The sequence below is a fragment of the Mustela nigripes genome, chromosome 8, assembly GCF_022355385.1.
Source record: "Mustela nigripes isolate SB6536 chromosome 8, MUSNIG.SB6536, whole genome shotgun sequence".
Classification (NCBI taxonomy): domain Eukaryota; kingdom Metazoa; phylum Chordata; class Mammalia; order Carnivora; family Mustelidae; genus Mustela; species Mustela nigripes.
In genome coordinates this window covers 72,061,362-72,080,285 of record NC_081564.1, presented here as the reverse complement: position 1 = coordinate 72,080,285, position 18,924 = coordinate 72,061,362, and the positions used below count along the sequence as shown (strand labels likewise).

Here is an 18,924-nt window from a genome sequence, read left to right as displayed (position 1 = left end):
GAAGAGATGGGACTGAAAAGGTCAGCAGTGGCCAGATCATAACGTGCCTTGTGTACCCCATTAGGAAGTGTAGATCTTATCATGACTGTAATAAGGAGCCCTTCAAGGCGTATGTCCAAGAGGTCACTGAATTTAAAAGTCGAGAGGGATAGCAGGACGACCAGGAAAACCCGGTCAGAGAAGCCAAGGGAAGCAAATCTGACTGGAAGGAAGAAGTAGTCAACAGTGTCAGAGGTCGTTGAGAGAAAAAGATGACCTTGGGCATCTTGACCTGGGCAGTAGCCAGGAGCTCTTGAGCAGTTCCGCTGGGGTAGTGGGTGTGGAGGGAAAGTAAAGAAGTGGAGAAAGGGCACCACCAGCTGCTTTTCCATCATCATTGTCACTGTCATTGCCATCATCATCATCATCACCTGAAAATGAGCATCAGGTATCTTATCTACCCGACAGAGTGAAGGAAAAGAGAATGAGACACACGCCCCCCCAGGGAACTGGAACGTATTTGGGAAAACACATCATAAATATAAAACAGAAGATAGCAACACAAGATAGAAGACATGCAAAGGGGGAAATGAGCCCCTGCAAACCAATGAGGTGAAACAGATCTGAACAGATCTATGAAAGAGCAGGACAATCCGATGGCAAAATGGAAAGGGAGAGCTTTTAACAAAGTGGGTGCACCTTGATTTATAGTCTGAGTCCTGCCTCCTTTTCACAGTTTAGTCTGTTTGGGGGATCCTATGGGACGGAAATGGTAGAAAACACCATTAAAGGTGAGGTGTGCTCTGAACCTATCTGTGACTTCTGTTTAAGTGTCTCAACCTCTTTAGGAAAATTAAAGTCGCAGACTGACTCTCTGTGGTAGTTTCATGCAGTCTTTGTTTTTAAAAGGTGGACAGAGCAACTAAGGAACAGATACCACAAGTAGAGCAAGTCAGCGATATTCATAAATTTGACACAAGTTCCTTGAGACGTTCTGCGCATCCAGTGCTGAATGTCTGTGCAGTGGCCGTGTATGATCTTACCCATGACGTGTTATCACCACGCGATGTCCTCTTCATAGTAAGAGGCCAGGGGCTCAGCCTCATGGGCAGTACCTTCAAGAAGCCATTCGTGATTCAGAGGACAGTTTTTCTCTACAAAGATACTTGAGGTATAGCTCTTTAAGGCCCTTCAGTGCTAAAAATCTGCTGTGTAAACTTTTAGACGAAGGAAGGAATTGGTCCTTGTTTACTTTGGCTATTTCTCTTGTTTGCTTAGTGACTATTTCTTGGGCACCTGCTGTGGGCATCCTCCGCCCCCCCCCCCAGGAGCCCATCATGTTTCCCTGGAGGAAAGACTTCTATACTTCATAAAATTTACACATTTCTAAGGTAAAGTGCTGGGAAAGTTTAGAAGATGAAATATGTTTGATGAAAACGTATTGAGCTCATTCTTTGTGAAAGGATTTTGGTCCATGATCCCGTCTGTGTTACATCATTAGTAGCCTTCCTGATTGCACCTGTTAGAAACAAGCGCTGAAAAGGTTGTTCACATATCAAGAGGTTTTCCACTAAAGAAAACAGACTCGTCACCATCAAAAATATGTCAAGCATCATCAGGGTGCCAAACCTGCTATACAAATGAGATACCTTGAGGTCCCTATTTTTTCAAGGTGCTTTCTCAGCGCCATGATCTTATTTGTACCACATCTCTGTGTAGCAGCAGATGTTATGATCTCTACTTTCCAAATAACTACCATAAGATTGAAAGAGAGGTTAAGGACCTACCTGTAGTTAATTAATGAGCAGTAGAACCAAAAATAGAAAGACGGTCTCTTGCTCTTAGAGCACATTAGAGACCATTGTTTATAGCTAGTTAACTCACTTAAAATATTTTGGCGATGAGGAAGAATCACTAAGTTCATCTTTTTTCTTTTAAACTTCTTAACTGATTTATTGAGATATAATTGATACACAACAAATCATACATGTTTGAATGTACAATTTGATAAGTTAGGCATATGTAGGCTCCCATTAAGCCGTAAGTTATCTTGGTAGAATGAAGAGCACTGAGTTTGCTGACAAAGAGATCATGAGTGAGAAATCAGTTTTTATTTCAGTGGAAAGACTGCTCTCCTGAGAAGGCTACGTTATTTGCCTAGATTTTCCCTCTAGCACCTGATGACAAGACATACTGCTTAAGAAGTTTGCCTTCATTAGTTCTCTACTACCAGAATACCATCTCCCTGCAGATGGGCCCTCATTAATATTTTTTGTGAAGGACAGCATGAAGGTTAGGAGCCTGCTTACTGTGTTTTGTTTTGTTTGCATTGGTTGATGTGCAATTCACATGACATAAAACTAACCATTTTAAAAAGAACAATTCCTCGGTATTTGATACATTAACAATGTTTAGCAACCACATCTATCTAGTTTCAGAACATTTCCATCAGGCCCAAAGGAAACCCTATACCCATTAAACAGTTCCTGCCGCCGTGTTCTATAAACCTGTAATTTTATCACAGTATACACAAATATACATGCACACAGGCACACACAAACACACACGGTAGACACTTAATCCATCTATCTAGAGATTAGGAAATTCCAGATCTACCTATGATTAGGAAATTTTCCAGACAAAGGACCTAATATATCATACTTATATAAGCAAAGGGCTATTTAATGGATTTTTTCCCATCAGGTAGAAGAAAAAAGGAAGTATCCCTTGCTTCTTTTTAACATTTCTCTGTATTTCTCTTAAGTTCTCACTTAGATAATAATTTATCAAGGAAGAAAAAAAGTCAAAAATCAATTAGGGGCCTTTTATTATGCAAAATTCCTCTTCTTGTAAAAAATTCCCTCATTAATTTCATCAACATTGAGAATTTTAAACTGCTTCCTTTATCGTAATATTAAGCAATCATCTGGATTTTACATTTCTAGTTTTGAAGATTCAAATTTATTGAATGAAGTAATTTAGGTATCAAAGGTTTCATTTCTTAGATAAACATCAAAGGAACATTCTTTCTGTAATTTTTATTGTCAAAGTAATTACTGTTGTTTATCTTTATTTATACCCTTGTTAGTCCAGAAAAATATTTGAGGTAGCCACAGATCTTTAAACCATGTATCTTTAAAATTAAGAAAAATTAGATCAGATGAGAAAAGTGTCTGAAATTCAAATATTAGAGAAAGTCAACTTAATTATATATTTTTTTGAGTGAGAGAGAGAGAGAACGCAAGCACGCACAAGGGACAGAGAGAGAGGGAGAGGCGGACTCCCCACTGAGCCTGGCGCCCAATGCAGAGCTAGATCTCATGACTCTGAGGTCATGACTGAGCCAAAACAAGGTCTGACGCTTAACCGACTGAGCCACCCGGGCGCCCTTTAATATTTTAAATGTTCCTGAAGAGGAACTGCTTATTGGTGGTAATTTGTTCTTCTACTGCCCAGTTCCCTTTAAGGAATATTATTTCCCTTCTTTATTAAGCCCATACGTCCTCAAGAAGTCTTTGAATAGGGGCGCCTGGGTGGCTCGGTGGTTTAAAGACTCTGCCTTTGGCTCAGGTCATGATCCCAGGGTCCTGGGATCGAGCCCCACATCGGGCTCTCCGCTCAACAGGGAGCCTGCTTCCTCCTCTCTCTCTGCCTGCCTCTCTGCCTACTTGTGATCTCTGTCAAATAAATAAATAAAATCTTCAAAAACGAGAAGTCTTTGAGTAACCTTGGATAATTCTCTTTACATTTCTTTGGCATAAACATTTTGTACAAATACTACTCATTTACATATGTCTTCAAGTTGCTTATTGTATATCTGAGGTCTCCCAACTGGGTCCTGATGACAATTCTAGAGACCTTTTTTTTTTTTTTTTTAAATATACCAAAGCCCCTAGCCTTGTGCTAGCTAAAATCTCTGTTCACATCAATGAATATCGCTGACTGATTTTACCTGAAAGTGCCCTGCGCGTGAGAGAGGGGCGGGTCCTTGGATGGATAACAGATAAGGAGGTGGCTGGTTAGACAGAGATACTGAAAATTCATATACTTTTTTCTTTTCATTGCCGTCTGTGCCACAGTCTTATATTTGGTAATTGTTTCATGCTTTTGTTTTCAGTTGAAAGGAGTTAGGGCCATATGTTTTGGCAGAAGAAAGACAATTTGTGATTTTTTCCACCTCTGTGAAAGGGAGGTTGGGGTCATGAATGTACAGTGTACCATGGCGAGGATTCCTGTTCAGAACTTCACCAAATTGGAAACTCACTATTCATATAACACTCTCAGTAAGCAGAAGATGATGACATCTGTTTGAAGCATCAGATGTTAAGCTCGATGCTGCAAACCACAGCATAGAGTTCATCTTTAACTCTAGTTGACAGTAGTAGATAGCATTTACTAATATAAAAAATTAGCTCTCTGGATTCCTTAGACCATAAGTGATTTGGAAGGACATTCTGATCAAGTGCTAACAATTCTGACTTGGGATTTGGAATGAAAAAAAACCAACGTAGATCATAGCCCGCCACCTCCTGTCCCCATCCAGTTCCTGTAAAAGCTCTCTCAGCTTTTGTCTCCTACTATGTAAGATGGCTGAGGTGGGCGACTGCTTGGATAGATAATCTATCTCAAAATTATTCTTAAATAAGATGATGGAGACAAATTTTTTTTTAAGATTTTATTTATTTGAGGGAGAGAGCATGTGTACAGTAGAGACCGCACAAGTCGGGTGGTGGGATGGAGGGGGAAGCAGGCTCCCTGCTGAGCAGGAACCCAATGCAGGGCTCCATCCCAGGACCCCAGAATCGTGACCTGAGCTGAAGGCAGATGTTTAACAGACTGAGCCACCAATGTCCCAAAAAGTCTTTATAATTTAAAACATTACAAAGATAGGAACTTTTTATGATGACTAATTATAGAATAAGACCAAATTTCCTTTTGTACTGTTAAGTTCATGGCGAAGAAGGTGTCTGGAGAAGTACATATCCCCCTTGGTGAACTGTTTATTTGATCATTCTTCTTGTCTTTGCAATATCAGTTAGAACCTTGGTCTTACTATCTTTTTTTTTTTTTTTCTTGCTTATGTCTCTGCTTTTGAAAGGGTCATTCAGCTTTGGTCTGACACAGTTTTCTCTCTAATTCTTCTGGCTTCCTGGGAAGGAATGTTGACTTAGGCTCTCTGGCCCTCTGTGCTCATTATGCACACAGGCAGTCCTGAAGACCCTGGATTAGAGGAATAGGAATAGCACGTTTAGGTTGTGCAAGGTCAAACTATAACATAGTCAGTGTTTTTCTTTGGTGGTTCTTCTCCTTCTTGTAAAGCCCCACTGTCCCTTTCTGCCCCCTTCACTTTTTCTCTCATTCTTTCTAAAAAGTACTTCTTGAGAAAAGATCTGAGACCTCATCATGTTGAATTGTAATAGCTCCCGGCAGAAGATAACATTTTCTGATGATTGGAGGTATGTTGAAAAGTGGGTTTGTGACTGTGAAGGTTTTTCCAGGGACGTAGGATTTTATCCCTCATGGTAATATTCATGACAAAGGTCTGCAGCATTGAAGTTATATGTTCATTCCAATGGAATCCAAAATTATTTGAGCTTAGATCCCTTCTTAAAAGACAAGCTTATTAACGTCCATTGAAGGATGTCAACTCTAGACTTCAGGCATCAACCTATTGGCCTTGGGCTCAAAGGGGAAAGGGTGGAGAATACTCTTAGAAAGTATGGGCCATCATAGGTCACTGTCTCCACCTCCTCACACAAGCTCAGCCCTCAAACATAGAGAAGAGCACTAAAATCTGTTCTGGCAGAACAATGAATGTTTCTCTCTATTTTATGATGTTATCCTTAGTTTGGCGTGTCTCTTGTATTCATTCAAATACATACACACACACAGTTGCACATATTTTCATAATATTGGTTAAATCTTGTTGTTTCTGTGGTTGGTGGTAGTCAATTCTGTTGAGATGGGATATGATCTGTTAGAAATAATGAGCAATCATGAATTTGATGTTATGGGGCAGAGATCGAAGTCCTTCAGTTACATCCGGTTAAGGGTTAAAATAACTAGGTATCGTAACTGATAGAAATTGAAAGTCGTGTTCTTCTTAACAGTACCTTTAATTTCTGATGAGCATTCAATAAATAAAAGCTTAGAAACAAATTGGTTAGGTGTTTGGAATATATTAAAGAATTGTGATGCACTTAACAGTTGCATCTACGAGGGTCCTGAGCCTGTGAGACCAAGTCCCACATGAGTAAGTAACTGAAGGAATGCAACCAGGAAGAAGTCGGGTTTCACCTGGACCAAATTTTATGCAATTAAGTGTTTCAAGAGATCTTTAGCCAGGTGTAACTTAATCAGTTTAAGGCATTCTCAGCTAGGGCCAAGGTACTCAGAATGTTGGCAGTGGGCATTCCTGTGATACACCACGTTGAAAATAATAGCAAACATTCAGCGTCTGCTGACGTCGTGCCAAGAGCAAGAGAAATGCAGGTGTAAAAATAAAAAGAAGTATTTGGAGCCAGAGGCTAGTACACTTAGATGGAACTATATTAACTAAACTATACTAACTAAACTGGAATGCTCGACGTTGTAATGGGGTGCTTTTTATCAGTTGAGTGTCTTGGTTTTGAGGCCTGGGTCTGGTTTCACCACTAAGTGCCCCCGTAACCCACAGCAGGTCACTCGCCTTCTTTCCGATATCAGTATTATTGAACAAGAAGGATGGACGCAGCACTCTCAGCCACCTGGCTGCTAGAAGGTCAGGGCGTGGATGTACGAGGCCCCGGATTCACAGAGCTGGGTGTCAGTAGGAGTCCACGAACACCCTGGAGAGAATTCTTAGCTATTAAGAGATAATGTTGTAGAATCGTGGTTACAGCTCAAACTCTGAAACAAACCTACGCAATGTGCCCAGTGCGCCACTTAACGAGCTGTGTGGCTTTGAGTGAGTTATATAACGTCTCTCTTAGAGTCCTTATTTATAAAACTGTTTCAATAATCAAACAGCACTTTGAGTGTACAAAGTGAGTATATGTACTTTTTTTTTTTTTTTCCTGGAATAGTGTCTGGCATGTCCTAAGTCAAGTGTTATCTGTTTTTTATCTTTGTCATGATTTTTGTCATGCCAAGGGTGACAAGAGCGTGAGGCTGGCAGGCATTGGGACCAGGTCCTTTTTTGCTTCTAGAGAGCATTAAGCGATGATACCATAATACATGACTTCCTTTCTTTGTTTCTAATTGGCAACTCTGTGCACGCATCACTGAGATGGTTGTAGGATAATATGTGAAAACAACTAAAAACCTCAAATGTTCTATATCACAGTACACCTGTGATATCACAGTAGCCTAAGCTCCATCATACCTCTCCTATTTGTTTTACTGTCTTAGGTTTGCAATGATACCACATTGAAAATCTTTCTAAAATAACAGGATACTGTGTAGATTTAAATTACACTAATATTATTGTACAACTATTAGTACTTCTTAGTGCTTCTTTAAAAAAATCGAAGCAGGGTTTGTTTTTTTTTTCTCCCTTGTAAATTTTTATACATCTCAAAGGCTACCTGGACTCATTTTAGTTTTAGGGTTTGAAATTTGATTGGGGGATTTGAAAAATACACTATAGCCAGCTGTATAAAAAAACACAAGAATTATCCTGACCTTTTTATTTGAGGAAAGAACAATGTGGGCTGCCTGCCCATAAAGAGCACCAAGTTTTTCGTAGCGCCTGGGGAGCTTGCATGCAAGAGGCACATAATAATGGGACCAGCTCACCTTTTCGCTGCGTAATCGCTGATCTTGCCATAGGTTGGGTGCACTTCTAGAGAAATGCGTTACCTGCAGCCCACCACCTGCGCCTGCTTCCCCAGCTCTGGGGCCCGATCCCTTAAGCATCACTCAACGCCCTTCTTCTCCTTCCTGTTGTTGTGTTTGGGGACTTTGTGATGTCTGCCCGTTACAGAATTTGATCGGTAAAGATACGAACAAAGAAGGGAGTGAAAACTTTTACAATTTTACTACTTCTTCACACAGAGAAGGAAGTTTGGTGGCTGAGAAGAGTAAAACTCTTGTCTCTAGTTCCTTTACAGGATGTAGCTTCAGATTTCCTGTACTGCTCTGATCATGTACAGGTCATCAAAACTGAGCTGATTCTTTAGAAGAATGGAAAAATGCGTGTGATGTTTGTGATGGGGGCACATGGATGTGTGCTCAAAGTGATGTGTTCTAAATATATTACATACTGGGGGTGCCTGGGTAGCTCAGTCAGTTAAGCGTCTGTCTCTTAATTTCGGCTTCCGTCATGATCTCAGGATCATGAGATCAAGCCCCACATCAAGCTCTGCGCTTAGCGTAGAGCCTGCTTAAGATTCTCTCTCTCCCCCTCGTCCTCTGACCCTCCCCCACTCCTACTTGTGCACATGTGCATGCACGCTGGTGTGCTCTCTCTCAAAATAAATACATGAAATATTAAAAATATCTATATTATATACTTAAGGGATTTCTTTTAGGGGGATCATATACATATTTTTGTGATGAATAGAGCAGAGTGAACTCAGGTAATTGCTTCTTAGTGGGAAAAATAGGAATATCATATACACTAATGCTACATTTTATACATGTAGATAATTGTGATTTTTTTTTTCCCGACTACCTATAAAGAGAGTTTGGGGGTGGGAACCTTCTTACCAGAAGTGATTTTAGGGCATTTAGAACTATTTGGTTAATTCCTGTATAAGCTTCATGATTTCAGTAGCCTACGACCTTTGCAATTTTCCATTTATAACTTAATATCCATCAGTTTTTCAGTATACTTCAGACATTTATATGTTATCTCTAAAAAGATTTCCTATTTATGTGACAATAATGCAAATTCGTCTTCAACCATCCCCTGGAAATGAAGTAGGATTTTTCTATCACTAAAAAACATTCCTTTACTTGAATCCACTGTATGGAGAATGGTGTATGAATACACTAGGTGAATAATTTTTATTCCTGGAGTTTGCTGTTGGTTTTGGTTTTTTGCACTCTCAGATTATTTACTGCCTGACTGTTCTATGCCCTGGAGCATTATTAACTGCCTTTAAACCTTATAACGTACTCAACTCTGTTACTTGAATCTGTTTATTAACCTTTTATGCCATTTTACTGCCCATTAGAATATTTAAGTTATAAAGTTTTAAAAAGACTTTTTAGAAAGGAGAGTGCCAAGAGGACTGGATACAAAATCAGGGTCCTGGGCTCTGTCCAGGCCCTTGGGTAAGTCCATTAACCTCTTCCTTTGCTCATTTGTAAAGTAAGATCGCAAGCACTTGAGCTTTAAAAATATGATGCCAAAAAGCAGGACAGAGTCCGCACGTGGAAAAGTATCATGAAAAGAGAAAGGAGCATCTGTGAAGAAGTCATATAAAAAAGATTAAAAAAAGGAAAAGAAAAAGTAATAAAAATGAAGTGAGAGTAGAATAGAGGGACCCAATTACCAATAATGTGAAAACACGTGATCAGAAAAACTTAAACATCTGTTCAACTTTTATCATCTAGAAAAAGTGATCACACCACGTCAAACTATAATTCCTTTGCCAAAGACACGAGGGGCCAAGGACAAAATTGCAGTTGAAGGATTCCTTTTGCTTCCTCCATCTCCAGAAACCCAGAGTCACAGACACTCTTGCCTCGTGTTCCACTTGGTACAATTTGCAGGAATTTTGGCAGATGGTTGTAAAAGGACTTCAAAAAATATGTCATAGTACAAGAACTCTAAACATAATAAATAAAACTAAATGTCCTACCCTTCAGTAGCATCAACATTTATTAACACCAGCTGTATGCTAGGGACTAGGGATACCTGGAAATGGCCTCTCCGACTCGTCCGCCAAAAGAGTTCTTGCTTTTGCAGCCTAAAGGGAATATCAAATCTCAAATGAGCTGGCATTATTGTCATAGCTGCTCTAACAGAGGGTGACATACACGGCTCAGTAGGACTTTTTACAGACAAGCACGACTCTAGGCCGGTGCTTCCAACAGAACTTTCTGCCGTAGTGGGAAAGTTCTATGTTGGTGCTATGCAGTATGGTAGCCAGTGGCCGCATATGACCATTGAGCACTTGGCTACTGTATCTAGTGTGACTAAGGGAATGGATATTTAAACTTTATGTACTTTATTTAAGTTTAATTCAAATAACTATATATTAGTAATGGCTACTTGACTGGATAGCCCCATTTCAAACACTTTTAAAAGTAGCTATAAGTCCTGACTAGCACTTACAACAAGATGTGAGTAATACTACCATTTACAGAGTGCCCACAACTGATTAAGAATTACGCTTGACACGTAGGATCTCTAACACTCACAAAAAGATTAACCTTGTTTCACAAGTGAGAAAACGAAGACTCGCAATATCACCAGCCAGCTCACAATTACTTGTGAGAGCTGGAATTGGAACCCAGCTGGTCTGCTTCCAGAGCTGGGTCGTTTCTGCTATGACGCCAAGTCTTTTTCTGAATTCTCTGGAGATTGCCTCTTTTAAGTACATCTACCCCCTCTTTATGGATCAGTTGGCGATGTACATTTACCTTGGTTACATGGCACAATTATAGGGTCCACACTCACTCTTCTGAATATGGAGGTATCACTGCCCCTGCGCCCTTCATTTCTCTTACTAGAACCCACGTCTTTCAAACAAAAATTTTCAGAGTTGAGGGTCCAGCCCCATTGCCTGAGTAGTGAGCTGATCCCCCTCCAAATACTTTTCCCCAATTGATGCTGGGAAGCATCAAAGCATATGCCTACCTTTGTGAATGCTTGGCATTTGACTGTTTTCCTGTCATAGTTTAGAATATTTGTGAAATCTGCCAAGGTCTAAACTACTAAGTGAGCCTTGCTAGCACATGGGCACCAGAGGCATAATTTAGCTTTGTTATTTTCCACCCATCGTGGAGCATACAGCAACTCTCTTTAAGAGTCTGAAAGTCTCGACTACAATGTTCCAGTTAGTCTGAACTTTTTCTCTTTGCAAATTCTATACTCCGATGGTACTTGCAGAATCCCAAAGGGGTAGTAATGGTAAGGAATGTCAAAGGTGAATCGTGTATCCTACTAGTTACCATCCAGCCTCCCTCAGTTCCATACCTCATGACACAGGACCTGTAGCCACTTCTCTTTGTCCCCTCAGAGCTTAGCTCCCCACTTGAGGAAGCAAGTAACATTACTACAGATTGGTTTTACTATGAACATGAATTATCACATTTTATTTTCTTAAAAAGTGATAATGAAATCCCCAAAAGAATATTTCTCTAAACCGTGGTCAAAGTACAGCCTTGTGTTGATAGTTTAAAAAGACCACTTCTTTCTTTTTTTGCTTTTTAAGAGCAAGGAATTGCTTTTTATGGAAAGAATCTAGACTCTGATGACCCATTTAAATGCTGCCTTCACCACTAGATTAATGGTTAATGTAGAAAAGGTGGGTTAACGTTCCTGAGTCGCATTTTTTCAGATAATAAAAACAGTAGCAGCACAAGATTAACCCTATTGTCTGATTTTTTTTGTTTTTGTTTTTGTTTGTTTGTTTTGTTTTGGCTTTTTTTTTTTTTTGCATGCTTAATACGTGCCACATACTCTTCTAGTAGTTTGATACACAACATACCTTTATTCTCATAAGAACTATGCATAGCAGGCTCTGCCATTCCCATCTTACAGGTAAGAATCTGGAGGCCAGACAGGTTAAAGGAACAGGTCCAAGGTTGTCTAACTGATGAATGGTGAAACTTGCGGTCACACCCGGGCTGGTCTGGACCAATGCAATTGATCTCTACTATACTTCAGCCCTGTGAAATAGGAATGATGCTATTCATAATAACGATCTTGTATGACCCTTAGGAAAACCAGAAGTAGAGTGTGTAGAGCTCCTTGCAGGAAAGCTATTCTACAAGAGACTCTAAACAATTGGCTCATTGTTATTTTTGAAATCTTCATAAGTGAAACTGATATGCCAAGACAGATAAAAATGAGAACATCAAGGGGAAAGGTAGAATATGCATTCTGCTCCTTTCATTTTGCAGATTTGCTTGGTTTTCTTCTGGCCTAATAGGCAGAGATTCTATTTAAAAGAAGGTATTGTATTATTTCTCTGATGACTAAGCAAAGGAGAACCAGGAACATTGGATGGAACAGCTAACGTAATAGAGTAATTCTTCTCAGATTACAACATTTAATATATAAAATGAAAAAATATGTATTTTTAATTTTTTATCAGTTCAGGGTTTTGGTGTTATCTGGAGAGATTGGTTAAACTCGGAATTTCTATATTTATGATTTTGAAATGTAAGAGAAAAGATAATGGTGCTAAATTTGGGCATAAACCATACTTTGCTATTAGCTCCCCATGAAACTTTTGTTCCACAAGCAGTTCATGAAAAGAGCAGTAGCCTATGAGTTTTGGCCAAGTTTCCTCATTTCCAATTCTGCAACAAAAATTTCACCCTTCTTTGGTTTCTCTAGTGAGAGGAATAAGAATTCAAAAGTCACCTTCATCTAAGCTACCTTATCAGAGAAAAACTAAGTATAGATCTTTGTTTCCCTTTAGACTTATTCTCATGTTTCAGAGGTAGGGTCACTTCAGTACACTGAACTAGAGTTTGGGACTTTTCTTTCATTTTTCACTGGCCTGATATTTTAAGATTAGTCATTAAAATGACTCCAACTATTTGGAGATATCTGGGATGTTTATCATTGTCCTGTTAAATAAAAAACTATTTTAGTTAACAAATACTTGTCATCTTTCCGGTTACCTAAAATAGTAATAATCAAAACTAATTGGATGTGAGCTTTTCTTATTGAATTTAGTATCTCGATTAAATACATTATTGAAACCCATACTTTAGAGTCTTTTCATGGAGAAATTGGCAAAAGAGTTGACTGAAGTGAAAAATAGCAACGCAGCTTGCTGGTCATCCAGGTTATTAGAGATGAAAACATTAAGGATAAAGTGAAGGATGAATGTTATGATCAGTCTGTTTTCGTAAATATCATCTTACTGCTCCACCACTATCTTTAAAGAAAGAGCAACTGCTTGTTGTGTATGTCAGGCAAATTGCAAAATTTTTTTTTTAAGATTTTTATTTTTATTTATTTGAGAGAGAGACAAGGAGAGAGAGCATGAGAGGCGAGAAGGTCAGAGGAAGAAGCAGACTCCAGTTGCTTAACCAACTGAGCCACCCAGGCGCCCCACAAATTGCAAATCTTGAATGGTGGCTTTCACCATTCCATTTTTGAATTCCTTATAATTAAAATGAGGGGGGAGCTGAACCAAATAAATTTTTTAATTCCTTCTATTTTTAAAAAGGATAGGGGTGCCTGGCTGGCTCAATCGATAGAGCATATGATTCTTGATCTCGGGGTTTTGAGTTTGAGTCCCATATTGGATGTAGAGATTTCTTAAAAATAAAACCTTTTAAAAAAGTATAATAGTTCTGTTCATGGATTACATTTCTATAAATAATTCTGTAGGCTGCTCACCTTAAAAATAACTTTTGTGATGGGAAAGATGGACTATGTTAAATGGAAAGAGAATAACATTTTACCTGATCCATAAATTTACAGTATAATGAAAATTTGTAAAATATGCAGAAATTGCCTTTTTTCTATAAACGTGGCCTATTTTTTGATAATAAGACTTTCCTGTTATCTAAAAAGTGTTCATTTGACCATAACACCAGAAAAATAGAAAGTATATAGTATAATATATCCTAAAAACTTTGTAAACCCATAGATATTTGTTATGCTGGTGGTGCTTACGAATTTGGGATGAGTGATCTTACTCTCAGATCTTTGAGTTTGATCATAATTCATAGTCCAAGAGCCTCCTTGTACGTGGGCAGAATTACCAAAGATTTATCCTTCTCTCCCGGAAGAAATATCAAGTAATTCTGCCCACATTGGGGGAAAAAGGTGAACCTTGTTAGGTGCCCTTAGATCGTATTGACGCAATCATAGGCATATTTAAAGATATTGTCATAGAGGAGCGCCTGGGTGGCTCAGTTGGTTAAGCAACCACCTTCGGCTCAGGTCACGGTCCTGGAGTCCCGGGATCGAGTCCCGCATCGGGCTCCCAGCTCCATGGGGAGTCTGCTTCTCCCTCTGACCTTCTCGCCTCTCATGCTCTCTCTCACGATCTCTCTCTCAAATTTAAAAAAAAAAAAAGATATTGTCGTAGAGTATAATTAAAATTAAACTACATATTATCCTAAAGAACTTACTCAAATTGTTTTAAAATATAAAGTGATTTCATAATATGTGTCAGAGTTTATTTTCAGCTTTATAGTAAATATGCTGATCTCTAAAATTTGGGACTGACACATAGTACACTTAGCTTGTGTTAATACCAGCTGTCCCGAATCGCTGTCCCGCTAGTAGCCTGGACCATAGGTACATGGTGGTAGGTAGAGTAGCTGTATCAAATGAGATATTCTAATTTTCAATTTCCCATTTTCCTAGACAGTAATGTTTATTTCATGTTTTTAGCCTACTCTCAAGACCTTCTCTAAATACATCCAGTAGTATTTTCCGAACTAACTGTTTATTAGCTGTATATAGTTCTCAAGAAAATACTGGGTTTTGCATGACAAAACTTTAAGGATATTGATTTGTTTGGAGATTTCCTGGCTTAAGGTTTATTCTTTGTCTCTTAAAGAGGCTTAAAAAAGATGTCTTCCTTCTTGTAAGCCTTGTGGAAACAGAAGCAAATAGACATTTATATATTGAAAATTCAAGGAGAATTACAAGATAAAATGAAATATAGCCCTCCTTGACTGCAGAAAACCCTTGTTTTCTAACGTGTGCCTGGATTCTTCTGGTTTGTTTTTGTTTTGTTCCGTCTCCAGGACCTCCCAATTTTCAAGGGCACTGTGGGGCACATGTAGCATTTATTTGATGTATGTATGTGTATGCATATTTTCCCACATCTGTCTCTGTGGACCTATCCTTTGTGAAATCCTAAACCTTGTATTAATGCTTAGTTTGGGATTCATGGTGTTCTGAGAGCAATTATATAATTTTTCTGAGGGTGTTTATTCGGTGCTCTGTTAAAAAAAAAATGGGAGTATTTTTTGGTAACTCTGCAGTTGCCTTTTTATTGGTGAATTTCTCTTTTTTTTACTGTGACCTGAGAATATCACTGTAGGCTCACTGCCAATTTTGTGAGCCGCTGCCTGCTTCAAAATGGAGGCAGGAAGGTATCCATTTTCATCAAGAGGGTGACAGTGTTTCAGTCTCTCCGACCATCTGGAGAGAGGAACTTTCGGAGCAAAAGAAAATAGGGATTTGAAAAAATTATATTTAGCAGGAAAGGCAAGGCGGGGGAACCAATTAAAGTTAAACTATACCTTATGAATTTATGCTTTTCGACTATGCTGCCTCCTTTAGAGGAAACATAAACAAGAAAATACACAGGCTATTTTTATAAAGGACTGGTTCCCCAAGTCTCATGAGTATTAGTAAACGAATGTTCCGTAAATTAGGATTTTGGCACACTTTTTTAAGTTTATTGCACACACAAATGTAATAAGAACTATAAAGGGGTGCTCCCCCCGCTTCCTGTGTACATACCGATTGTTGGTGGTCTATGTAGATCTGGGCTTTTAATGGTCCTTTTCATTTCATGCATCTCTGCAAAAAGCTGACACTATGGGAATTTAATATTCCAAGATGTATTTGTCACTTTCTGTGGTCTGGATAGCACATTCGTTTTCTCTGTCTCTGTCTCTTTCTCTCAGATGTGAACATTTTAATTGAAAGGTAGAGTAAAGGGGAGAGGCTTAATGCATGCCCTTCTGTTTGCACCTTTCATGACCTCAGAGGCCATCTATGTTTTCTGTTTTTTTTTTTTAAAAAAAAAAAAAGAAAAGATGCTTGGCTAGGACAAGCCTATGGTTATTATATAATATATTTAACTAGACATAATTTGCAGTATTCTTGCCTACAACTGGAAAATATCCCCCGCCCCTGGTCTTCCAGTCACACAAATCCACTCAGCATTTTTGTTGTTGTTTTTTGCTTTTCTGTGTTCTGAAAGGGGTAGTTGTTGTAGGGTTTGGTCAGATTTGGAACGGACATGGAAATGTAGCATTTTGTGCCTGCTTCTTAACACGTAATGGATCTTGAGGTGCTTCGGTCAATGCAGCAAGCAACACTAAATTGTCTCTCCTTTCTCAGGTTTATGCTCCATCAGCAAGCACTGCCGACTACAATAGGGACTCGCCGGGCTACCCTTCCTCGAAACCAGCAGCCAGCACTTTCCCTAGCTCCTTCTTCATGCAGGGTAAGATGCTGCCACTTCTGCGGGGAAATCCACTGGGCAGAATCTCCCTGGGTCTTTTCAGGTCGTGTATGGGGCAAAAAACTGCTGATCTGATCCTCAACAAATGGAATATTAGGCAAGTGGAGAATATTGAAGGTCATGCCCTTCTTAGGAATTGAATTCATTAAAAATTCATCAATTAATTAAAACTCGACAAAGACCTATTTTTTTTCAAATCAAAGCCCCTTGAGCAATGATGAGTTAAGATTAAACTGGTTGACTTCACTGAGAACTGACACTTCTTGGGGGGATGGTCTTCTATGACAGATCATTTCTGCCTCTTCTCTCCCCAAGAAAAACGTGTGTGTATTTTTAGAAGTGTTTTGGTTCAGTGTGTATTTTGAGCATCCTGGATTTAGCCAACTGGGAACAAATTGTCCTTATGTATAACTTCATATAAAAATTTTAGCCACTTATTAATTTATAAGTAAGAACAAGAACTTCATTTAAGATGAAGCGTCCTATCTCTAGTCTAGAATATTATTTCATTACACAATGGAATCTCCACCCAAACATGCTAATCGATTTAGAGTGAAAGACCCAGCTTTAGTCCAAGACAAATGGAGAAAATGACAGTTTCACAGTAGGTGAGGTGTATTTATTCTTTTAATCATGGAATTTATTTAATGAAATGTACCTGGATGTACCTCTGAGCTTGCAGTCTTGCCACTGGTAGCTGGTTCCTTTCTGCTGCTCGGAAGTGACTGAATAGTTAGAATGCTACCAGCTGCGTGGAAGAACAGACTGTCCAGAGACTGCACCTGGGGCTTCATCCCTGATAACCCTGTGCCGTGTATTCTCAAAATAGGATGATCTTGTTGCCAAGTTAATACTCTGAAATATAGACATGGAATTTACCGCGAATTCCTGTACCTGTATGCAGACCTTTTACCTCCTTTTGCCTGGGTGCGAAAACCTTTTTTGAGAGTGCCTTAACCACGTGCCCTGGGATTTCCTTTTCGTGCTGCTCCAGGAAGGGCCATGGCATGGGAGGGGGAGCACCCTTGGAGCAGCAAGGAACCGGGGAGCAGCCTGGTGTCTCATTTATCTTGCAGTGGACATACTCAAAGTCATTCTGATTAAAAGGAACTGATTTTCTTGCCCTTCAGAGTATAAGTTTTCCAGGTTGCTGGTTCACATGTGAAATTCCATGGAAAATCTATAAAATTGAATCAAATGGGTCTCCCAGGAATGGAGAGAATTTGTTCCACGCATAATAGAGCTCATGTTCATAAGGGCCCTGTATCTTTCTTTGTGACCTGTCCTAGGTGTAACTCACAAAGGGACCCAGCAGGGTATGTCGCTTGAGGGCATCCTGGGCTGTGACAAAAGGCACAGTGGCCACTTGTCCCCCCCCACCCCCACCCCGCTCTCCTCTTTGACGACCAGTCAGAGCAGCTGTTCTACTGGTGCTTATTCGGATTGTCAATTCAAGGACTCACCATTCACAGCAGATTTTCACGGAAAATATTGACAGGATAGATTGCTTCTACCTGCCTTCAGGAAGGTGCTTGCTTCAACTGTGCACACTGCATGGGAGGTCAGGTAGAGGAAGACAGAAAACAGAGGGATCTGCAACCACAGTAGACCATGCAGAATATGGGGAACAAACGTGCTTTTCTGCATATGAATACCCAAAAAGGCAAAACAAATTTTTTTTTTGAGTTGACATTTATGATGAGCACAATTAATTTGCACACATCTAATTCTATTCTTTCAAAACAACATTATGCCAAGATCATGGGATATGATAAATATTAATTTACTGTGAAAAGCATAATTTATGTAAAGTACGTATTTTTATAAGTCTGCATTGAGTAGAGTGTTCTGTGTTAACAAATCCTAAATGTATTTCCATATAGTGCACCATGTGGTCAGAATGTTTCAGGAGACTCTTGTTCAATGATATATATTCCCAATTTATTTGTCATTAATGCCATCTATTTGAAATGTTAGGGCCTTAACTTCATCTTTGGAGTTAAGGTGACATCTACACTTCTACAACCTGAAAGCTACATCTTAAGTGCATGAATAATATCTTCTAGAAGGTCTTCTGTTTTCCCATGAGGAAACAATACCTCGTGATCCCCTCACACCGGCTTCCCTCAGTAATGGGTGCCTGGTGCTCTGAGAATTCAGGTCTTATAAAGAACATGCAGATTGGGTGAAAGATCCTGGGAGACTTTCAGGAGCCTATTTTAAACTTACTGCCATGTGACCTCATTTTTCACTTGAATTTCTGTCTTCTGATTAAAACTCTTAAGTAGTCAGAATCTCAGATAGGACTTTTTTTTTTTTTTTAAAGAAATCTATTGATCATTCCTCCCTGTCCTGAAACTATTCCAGTTTTTGGAATTCTAACTTCTGGATTTAAAAGCTCGGGGGGTGGGGGGGGACAACTTTGTGGTATATAGTGTTGGATTTAACTTGCCTATTGCCAAAATTTTCAAAAGGCCTTTATTATGTAACATAGATGGTGAAAATAATCTTATTTTCAAGGAGGCAGTACCTGCTGTACTGTGAATACCCGCTGATTATCTGGATTTTCAGCTGGCATTCAATAATTTTGGTAGAACTATTGAAACAAGGGCAA

At 39.2% G+C, this 18,924-nt stretch overlaps 1 protein-coding gene across 13 annotated transcripts in view; it reads left to right on the top strand.

Annotated features, from left to right (window-relative positions):
* TCF4 (transcription factor 4) overlaps positions 1–18,924 on the top strand; it is a 346,933-nt gene that overhangs the window by 280,328 nt on the left and 47,681 nt on the right. For all 13 annotated transcript variants that reach the window (XM_059409713.1, XM_059409720.1, XM_059409716.1 and 10 more), the window contains one exon: positions 16,187–16,292. In XM_059409713.1, the coding sequence (XP_059265696.1) occupies positions 16,187–16,292 (106 nt within the window). The remainder of the gene's footprint in view (positions 1–16,186; positions 16,293–18,924) is intronic.